The 10,433-nt window shown below is 37.3% G+C and overlaps 1 protein-coding gene across 1 annotated transcript; it reads left to right on the forward strand.

The window, feature by feature from the left end:
- Positions 1–8,440: 8,440 nt before the first annotated feature.
- Positions 8,441–9,998, forward strand: LOC108969033 (gustatory receptor for bitter taste 93a). The gene is made up of 3 exons (XM_018933503.1): positions 8,441–9,328; positions 9,775–9,919; positions 9,970–9,998. The coding sequence occupies exons 1-3, from the start codon at positions 8,441–8,443 to the stop codon at positions 9,996–9,998; spliced, it is 1,062 nt and encodes a 353-aa protein (XP_018789048.1).
- Positions 9,999–10,433: the final 435 nt, after the last annotated feature.

Raw genomic sequence — 10,433 nt, forward strand, 5'->3', positions numbered from 1 at the left:
TTGCAACAAAACCAACAACGCAATTGCTATGAAGGCACTACAATTTCAGCTACGATCGCGTGGAACGCACATACATACATACATACATACATATGTATACAGATTGAAGATATACACACAGGCTTACATATTTACGTGCTTAAAAGCGCAGGAGTAGGGGAATAACAAAGGCAGAATATAGCAGCGAGAAGGGTGCATGCACCACAGTGTTGTGAGCGTTGAGCGCAGGCACTGCAAGCAGGAGCAGGGAAGCAATGCGGCATTGTTAATCAAGCATAAAAAACGGCTCAACTACAACAAATGCTTACACTATCACGATGGTAGCATGCCACCACCACAATCAACCAGCGCATCAGCAGCATCGCCAACGTAGCAAGCAACGACGTCACAATAAAGATCGTTACAAATTTTTCCTATGCACTTGAGTGCAGACTCGTACATACATATGTACAAGTATGTATGTGCGATATAATATATGCATGCGCACTCTCTACATCAATATAAAATATCGGCAGCAACAACAACGTCAATATCGAAACAAATGAAAATAACAACAATGGGTACAGCCATGTCAATTGGTAAGTGAGCACAAGCAGATTAGAGCAGAACTATTGTAACTTAGTGGGGATAAGGATTTTTCTAACAACGCCAAGAACAACAATTTTCTAACAATGCGTAATTGTTGCATACATGTTTGCATGTATGTATGTGTAATATAAATATGTAAGTTATACTTATTGGTTTGTTTAACTGCGATCTCCACAATCACTTTAACTTGTTTTGTCAGTTTGGAATTTTTGACTGACGCCTCCTATGTAAAATATCAAACATAACAGTAATCGAGTGTCAATAACTTAACCTCACTTTTTTGACAGCTCTTATATGAATTAATCTGATTTTATCAAGATAATTTTATGAAAAATGGAACTGCGAACAATTTACATTTACAATTTATATAACTCAACTTAGCTCGTTTTCTATTTTGTGTATAGAAGCAAAAATATCACGAAAATGTTCATATCGGCTGCAAAGAAGCTGTAATGCAAATACATACATATTTACATACACACTTATGTAGTATTCCTCATGGCTTTATTTTGATCGGTCAGTTTTTATGGCAACTAAAAAACGATCTATCGGGGTAATGATCGGGGTTCCCTACTTTTGTAAAGAAAAAACACTGTAAACTCAAATATAATGGGTAGTATTTATTATTATTCGAAAGAACATTATTTGGCATTTATTTTTGGAAGATTATCTCTTCGCCTCGACTACATCCATTGATTGATGCGATGTATGGGAAGTAGCGCCATCTTGTTGAAACCAAGTATCGCCGAGATCACAAGCTTCAATTACAGGCATCAAATAGTCGGTTATCATCGCGCGATAGACGTTCGTTTTCACCGGCATAAATTTTGAAGAATGGGCCGAAAGCCACAGTTTTGAATCTCTTCAGGTTGGTCTTCGTTCCAAATGTGGCTGTTTTGCTTGTTTACATAACCGTTAAGCCTCATCGCTGAACAAAATTTTGCTCGAAAACGTCGGACCTTCTTTGAACTCTTCAAGATCCCGTCAGTTCTTCTTAAAGCTGTATTTTGTACACTTTCAATTTAAGATCTCGACGTAAAATGCGAAAAGTCGTTCCATACGTCAGTCCGAGTTGCAGCGAACAGCGCCGAATGGACTCTCGCGATCTCCGTGTACAGCTACGGCTACTATATTTTCTTCACTTCGTGCTGGACGTGGTATATTCGGTCGAATATTCTCCATCTATGAATGCTGGACATGGCTAAATCTACTCAGCTCGTCATGCTAATCACTTATATATATACATATGTACATATATTTTTTTATGGTTCACCGGCGTTTCCTTCTGGGTGTTGCAAACTTCTTAGCAAACTTACTATACCCTGTTAAGGATATAAAGTCACAAATCTTCCCACTTTGTTGTTAGCGTGCAACAAAACTTACTAAAGTTTACACTACTAAAACTGTAGAGTTAGATTAGAATGACTGGTAGGTGAATAGTGTATTCATTTAAATTTTTAACCATTATGAAGAGTACTTGGTATAATGTGTCTGAACACTCACATTTTGACTTCATGACTCTTGGTTCATGGAGATGCCAAACAGAACTCTGGCGGCTCCTTCTTTGCTCATATACCGGTGAAGGAATTGTGAGTGGTAAGAAGTCGTTGGAGGAGACACTACTCCTCTCTTCTTTACGGATGGGTCCATAATTTGGGAGAAGGTTGGTGGAGATTTGTTTCTCCATTAACTCTAGCTTCAGACTTCCTGATCTATTTGCCTTCAGTAAGGCTAGCCTCTTCCTAGTTGTGGGGCTTTAGCAGGCCATGGCTCTATTGACGTGCATGCGGTTAAGCTTTGAATTTAACCAGATGCCATCTGCAGAAGCTGTATGGAAGACGATGAGGTGGAAACAACTCAAGACTTCCTTATTAACTGTCCCGCGTTACCGAGAAGGCTTTAACATTTTGGAGTTCAGACTCTATCAGATGTCCTACAGAACTGATACGATTAGAAATTATATGGCTGAGCAATTTTTATTGGTCACAAGGCGCTTCGCTGACTCAAAAATTCGATTTACAGAAGTTCTATTTTCATGGCATCATAAAGGACGATATTGCAGACCAAGTGAGATCTTTGGATCAGCCATCTGACCTAACTTAGCCTGATATACTTATTGCTATTTATAACTTTCAACATTCTTCTTAATATACATACACAAATAAAATATCAATAAAATTAAGAGTTCACAGAAACAACTTTCAAAATATTTTCACCTCTTCATTTGAAATAAAATGCAATGGTAAAGTGCCATGCTTAAAGTAACCCTAAAAGTAAAAAAATTCTTATTGCTCCTCAACTTCACATCCAACAGAGATCCATAAAAAATGGTTTTCATAAAGGTTGTCCTGATTTTCCATCTATTTTCTGCTTTCTTCCATTCCACAAATGTTGACAGCCTACACTATGAGCAGCATCCAGCAACTAGTGTCCAAAGTAGTTGTTGTTTTTCTATGGCCAGTTTCTAAAAGTGCTTGTGGTCGAATCGTGCACGTGCACTTCTCCTATCCTATGCAATTATTCGCTTACAATATTGCTATAAAAACAAAATGCAAAATGCAAAAAATGAACGCTGCAACACGTAGTCCATGCGGCCAACTGGCCGAACTCACTGTAAAACTGCAGTCACAGTTCATTGGCCTGGCTTGGCCTCACTAGGTCTTCCCTGATTCAGTTTACGGCAAAGTGGAGCAGGACGCGGCGAGTGCGCGGGTAAACTAGAGAAAAGAGTGGAGTATGAGTAGATCTCTGGTCTCGGCAGAGAGGAGAGCAGTGAAGAGAAGTGGATGGAGTTGTTTTGAAATGACTCTGCGTAAAGCGACTGCTTTCACAACACAATTTCGCAGACGCATTCGATATGGGGTCAACGTAGCACACTGATCGACGTAGCACCGATCACAAAAAATATCATATATTCATGTATGTGTGTAATACTATCATTGGATAGTTTGATTTAAGAGGGCGCGTTGTGTTAGGTTAAAATAAGTACTAGCTGCAATTATTTGATGACAAGCACACAGTTATACGAGGACTACAAACTTACATGTGTACGCTCAGAGCAGCATGCACTTGCTGAAGCTTCGTATCAACATTGTCTGTGTATCATCATTGCGGTTTGCACTATTTAGAGTAGGTTTTTATGTGCATACATACATATTCATACTATATTCCTAGAAAGGTAAGCACGTGCGTGTGGCAGCTGCAGGAATCAACGTACGCATTTAAAAATGATCAGGTAAGACACGTATATTCGTGTCGCCAGCAATACATTCCCTATATAGAAACCAAATCCTTGTTCCATTATCAAAATGCTTTTCTGAAATTAAAAAAAAAGAACTTGTTTAGTATTGGATTAAGGCTTGTAGTTAGATGACATTACTTATTGGAAGATTTCAAAGCAAGACCCTTATTATACATATATTGACATGTAAGGTATTTTTAAATATAGATCAGAGCCGAATATACGAAAAATGTTCTATAAAACCTGCTGAACAACTCTGACTAAGAAACTATAAGTCTAAAACCTCGGACAACTATAACACATATCTCCCATATAACTTTCCAAATCGATTTTAAACCTTCCTGATGTTCTCTGAAGAACTTAGCTTAGGAACAACTCTACTATAGAGAAAGATTCAGCCTTATAAAATTGGAATTTTCCTAACCACTAAATGGTGAATTTTTTTTTTATTTTTTTTTATAGTAAGGAATTGAATGTTCCAATTTAAAAGAAATTGAACAGCGCCGGAGGAAAAAGCTTAAAATGGCATCAAATCCACCTAGAGTTGTTGAATGGGGCTTAATTGGATATCACTTGCTAGTAGAACAGATCTAATGACAGATCTAATGATAGTTCTTCTTCTCAACCAACTTACTCTATGGATGTCAATAAAAAGGTCTATATGTAACTTCTAACATTTTCAATTTAATATAGAAAGATAGTTTATAAATAGTTTTTCTCTCTTGACAATTAATACGACAAGCTTTGACAAAGTTGAGGGGGTATTCTAGTCTAGAAATAAAAAACAAAATCGATTTCTGTCGCAGCTACTCGGAGTGACCTTACGAAGGATTTAGACTTTCTCATGTGGGGATATGTAAAGTCTAAAGCCTATGTATGTGGACAATCCCTCTTCGATTCAGGCCTTGAAACAAAACATCACGCCTGTCATTCGCCAACTACCTGTCGAATTGCTCTAACGAGTAATCGAAAATTGAGCTCAACGGCTGGACCATCTGAGATGTATCTTTCGGAGGTTACAAACATCGCGGCAATCTTAATATACACTATATAGGGTATAATAATAATATCAAATAAGGAAGTATCTTTGAAAAATAGATATTTTTTCATTGTGGTTCAAACTGAAAGCTAAACCACAACGTATGTTCATAGAATTGAGTATATTGTATATGCATATGAATGTATGTATGTATGTATATACATATATTTAAAAGTCAGTGCGCAAACCTAGGCGCTCTCTTAACCGCTAAGTCATAGAGCAACCACAACGAGTGCGCCGCATGGCGCTGTGTTGCGGTGCAGCCAAAGAACTGGTTGTACTATATAAACTGCAACTCCTAGTGGCGGCAATTCGCCAAAGATGCGGTGCCGTCAACTGACGTTGCCATAGCCGTTGCAATTCACCAGATAATCTGTGCAAACGGCATACACTTGCACAAATACAAGCACATAATGCTCCATAGAGTGGCACAACAAACTCTTGTGACAAACATATAATATGTATGTATGTATATAAATCATAAAAAGTCAGCAAGTCTATGGTCTGTGGCATTACAGCAAACCAGTTATGCCTAGCAATAGCGCTTTCGATGCTCGTGCACACATACATATGTACATAGAGTCAACAGATACACGGATTCGCCAAGAAGCGATAAAATAAAGTATGGCTTGGAAAAGCGGTAGTGTTCGTATTTAAAGCCACAGTATTCACACACATCCATAGTATATACCCATACAAACACTAGTTATTGTACCACTGCAACTCGGTTTATTCGCTGCTACTGTTCGAACAGGATTCAAACTTAATTCAAACACAAATATACCTCCGTATTCTTACATATGTACATCTACAGATAAACATGTATGCACAAGCCGTTTCTATTTGAAAGTCTCTTTTTGGCAAAATTTGCGCGAAAACTTCGATAAAGTCTATGCAAAACCTCTGTGGAAGTGGTTTCCAACACACATACGCACACACGGGCGACCTGGTGAACACAATTGTCAAAGAAAGTTGTATGAGCAAGTTTTCCACAAGACGTTCTCTGGCTTAATAGCCTCACACTTCCTGGTTTCAAATGCATAGTAGTCTTTGTTCTAAGCGATTTCTTTGGCGAATAAAAACCAGTAATATCTCTGTGAAACTTGTGCTGGTGAAAGTCGCAGCTTGATGGCCTGAAAAATAGTCTCTGCCATTGTAGCATAAGCATTTGATGTGGTATGTATGAATGTGCCTATTCAATTACATTATAACAGCACTAAACATTTTTGTATACATACAGTCATTATATGGATGTACAAACAAATATTTTTCTTGGTATTTTATTCAGGTTGACTACTTAATAGATGCTGTAGAAACAAAGTTGCCAATTTTTGGAAGTACATATAATAGAAATCAGACTCCAACACTTAGGAGCCAAATCCTTACTAGGAAAAACTTCGAATCTGATCGAGTGTCGAAGTTATTAGAAATAATTGAAGAAAGTGTCTTCTTCTTATTTACTGGCGTAGACACCGCCTACGCGTTTATAGCTGCGTTCACAATTGCCGCCAATTTTAGATACCACGTGCAGCCAAATCGTTATTCACCTGATCTCTTCAATGGAGTAGAGGTCTTAATCTGCTTCTCTCGGCGGGTATTGTGTCTCATCAGCCGTTGTCATCGGCCGTGCCTCTGCACTACATAGCAGGACGGGAATATTGATTGACTTATAGAGTTTGGACTTTGTTCGTCGAGAGGGGACTTTACTTCTCAATTGATTTTCCAGGTCTAAAGCCTCATAGTCTGTTGACGGTGATATTTAGTCTTTCATACAATACGCTCGATAGAGACTTACTATATATAGGATGTTGAGGAGGCTTATCCCACGGTAGTTGGCGCAGATTGTGGGGTTTCCCTTTTTTTGGATTCGGCACAGCACACTCAAATTACAGTCGTTGGGCATGCTTTGATCCGACCATATTCTACAAAGAAGTTAATGCATGCTCCTTATCAGTTCTTCGCTGCCGTATTTGAATAGCTCGGCTGTCAATCCATCGGTCCCCGTCGCTTAGTTGTTCTTCAGAGAGTGAATTGATATTCGAACTTATCTTTATAAATAATTGCTTACAGATGCCTACTTTCGTCCCACCTTCTCGAGGGCATACAAGAATATATTTCTAGATTAATGATAAGTTTTTTTAGAAAGTTTCTTTCTGCAATTGGTCCGACAATTGAAGAATCTTACAAGTAAAACTGCATTCGAGCATCTAATAGATTTAATTTATTTGATCTGATCAAATTTGACCTGGACTGGTCCATTTCCTGCAAATCGAATAAATAAGGAATTTTCCCTATATTAGTACAACCCATAAAGTCGCGTGAAGTTTGATCAACACATGTCAATTAGACAGTGTTTGGTGGATATAGTTTGACGATTTTTACTTGTACAATGGAAAAAAATAAAGATTTTGCTTTTGCTTTTGTGTTACCAATTAAATAATTGCTCTGGCGGAATCGTTGAAAATGTTGCAACAATGTTTTAATAAACGAAGGTTTGCCTCATGTAAGTGTACCTTCATCTCTGTTAATGACGACAACGTCGTATTGAGTTTATGGTACACAGACAGCAGAGGATCTCAACATCTCTTATAGTTCGACTCCACACATTTTGGTTAATATTCGGAGTTTGAAGCGTGAAACTATTAAAAGAACGAATATTTTGCAAAGGTTACAGCGAATACAGATCCCAAAAGAATTGCTTGACACCATAGCTGAAGACCCTACATTGAACAAACGTATCATTACCACCAACTCACAGTACTCTGCTGCCCCAATACAGTCAAAAGAACCAGTTATAAACTAAATTCTAACTAGAGAACTAGAAGAAGCGCAAAACGAACCAGTAGAAAGTAACTGTAACTGTTTTTCAAATGGTCAACCTTACGCGATGTTAACTGTCGAATTCCTAGAACGACTACACAAAATAACTGGCGCAATTTTAGAATGAAATCAGAAGTTTGAATTTCAAAAATGAACAAATAAAATACTAAAATCATAAATAACCATAAAAATTATTCATGATACTGTCTTAGAATATTTTTCAGTGCTTTGCCTAATTTAATAATAACTGCACACAAATTTTAAATTTGGTTTATGAAGGACAAAAGTCTGGCCTCTCTCGGAGTAGTTCATTTAGTTGGAAGTTTTTGTTGTGAACTAGTCCTTTTCCAGCTTATTTTGATGTTGCACTCCGCATTATATAATAAATTAATTAATTGTTTCTCATTTAAAAGCTGATGCGTTAATGAGGATAACCGAAATCATCAAACTATCGCCCCAATAACAGCACACCTATGGAGATGTTTGTGTATTACTTTTGCCTGAACACCAAACATTGACTAGCCAACTATGGTATATACGGCCACAGCAATGGTTATGAGTCCATATCGCAGACATCTTATCTCCATATTTAATTAGTAAAATAAGCAACAGAGTGCCGGCTACTATAGTTGGTCGATCAAACACCTTGAACCATGAACATAGTACGATATACATTATTTTCCTAACAACTTTTCCCCACTGTGATGCATTCAGCACGGCGACTCTTTGAACAGCTCAGTTCGTTGTTAACTATGCCGAAGTACTATCGTACAGAGCTTTTCGCTTACCGCCTGATTGGAGTACTCTACAAGTATGGACACTTCCTGAGTGTGTTCGGTTGGAAATTGCAGAAACATAAGATGGAGTTACGTCAAGGAAAACGTTGGATTCGAATTATAAGAATTATATGGCGCATTTCGCTTTCTCTGAATTTTGCGTGGTTGATACCAAAAATGATGGCACCATATATAAAACATGTAGACAACTCATTCTTAATATATTGTGCCGATGTGCAGGTGATAACTGTAACACTCTTCTCGATAATGCCATTCGTTATAAATGAGTGTTCGGAACGAAAAATATTTCAAATAATCAATAAACTCGTTAATATGTACGAAAGGATTTCAATAAAGTCAAGGATTGAACAGATACTGGGACGCACATTTGTAGTATCTGTCATATTGAAAATTCTACTCAGCGCTTTCGGACTGTTATATGAAATTCCACTTCTAGTCGAAGGTACAGAACTGATGAGTTTCTTAGCAGGCATTTACCTATGGTTAAGCACAATATATATATTGGATTGTTGTTTCGTGGGCTTTATGGTCATCAGACAAATGTACATTGCAATGGCTACACATCTGGAGCGGATGCTTGAAAGGATGAGCCAAATTGAATCGGAAGAGCCGCAACAGCGTTTAAGTAAACATCAACGTATGAAAGAATTGTGTGTGTGCTCGGAAAGATATATCGAAATGGGTTATGTGGATTTAATGGCGTTTTTCTCCACGGTTTTTAAGTTTTGCAACTTGGCCTTCTTAATATTTAGCACTGACGATGTCGTGCAGAAGTCCCAACTAACCGATTTGCTCAATTTGGATCTGATCTGCTCAGATATCGATGCGCGTTGGGATGAAAGCGTAAGTTTAGTTAAAGTAACAGAAATTTAAAATAGAGAAAATATAGAAAAAAGAAGAAGAAACACGCTTCATTCGCCAGTGGCCGTCAAAGTGTGGTGTGTGTGACTAGCAAAGTGAATTGTAGGGTATTGCCATACTGCTAGTAACCCAAGGCTTTGTTATAGTAACAGTTACTCCGTAATCTGCAACCTCCTAGTTGATTTCTATAATGAAAAAACTTTTTATAAGTGAAGAGTAAGATACATTACGATTCTCCAAAAGTATATTATGTGCCTTTGTGACTAATCGCTGACACATTCCGGACTGCCATTTTTACAGGAATATCTAATATAATTATATGCATATGTATATATATGTACATAGTATGTACATAAGTATGTATATGAACATTTATAATGCTTTCCTTAAATTCTTCTAAATTTTCTTTTATGGTCATAATATTGTAGGTTGAGACATTCATATGCCAACGCAAAGTGGAAAACCTCGAAATTAAGGTGTTGGGATTCTTTCACCTCAACAATGAGTTCATCTTAGTCATATTATCGGCCATTATGTCTTACCTCTTTATACTAATTCAGTTTGGTTTGACAAGTAAGTACAAATAATTATTATAATTTACATCAACAAATACGTATTTACAGATAAACATACAGTGGTGAGTATGACATAAGCAACTATGCATTTATTTTGATACCAGTCTTAGGTGTATTGGATGAAAAAGTTGTACACCGATTTTCCCATGGCGATTTTTGGGAACAAAAAAAAAATCGTAATGTTAAACTTGTGAGGGCATACTTACTCGTGTATATACAAACGTACATATGTATGTGTATTTTAAGAACACAGAAAAATATAAATAATAGTTTAATATTTTTCCAGTTCCTCCCGACCGTCGACGGCTATGAAGAAATGTCCTCCTGTACTGTAGTGATTGCAATAAAAATGCTCTACCAAACCTTGCCTTCCGCCGAAAAAAACCATATTTACAAATGGGGGTATTTTTGAAAAGAAATTGCATTTTATCCAGAATCTTGTTTTTAATTGTCCTGCAAAAATTCGATTTTTAATCAGACTATACTAGCGGTGTGCTGAAGAGTTCGTAAGC

The sequence above is a fragment of the Bactrocera latifrons genome, unplaced genomic scaffold (assembly GCF_001853355.1).
Source record: "Bactrocera latifrons isolate USDA-ARS-PBARC rearing strain unplaced genomic scaffold, ASM185335v1 scaffold_239, whole genome shotgun sequence".
NCBI lineage: Eukaryota > Metazoa > Arthropoda > Insecta > Diptera > Tephritidae > Bactrocera > Bactrocera latifrons.

Bases quoted from the DNA above. Each gene is read 5' to 3' on its own strand.
- LOC108969033 (XM_018933503.1), top strand. From the start codon at position 8,441: ATGCCGAAGTACTATCGTACAGAGCTTTTCGCTTACCGCCTGATTGGA. The intron at 9,329-9,774 runs GTAAGTTTAGTT...ATAATATTGTAG, and splicing joins ATGCGCGTTGGGATGAAAGC to GTTGAGACATTCATATGCCA. The intron at 9,920-9,969 runs GTAAGTACAAAT...ACGTATTTACAG, and splicing joins AATTCAGTTTGGTTTGACAA to ATAAACATACAGTGGTGAGT.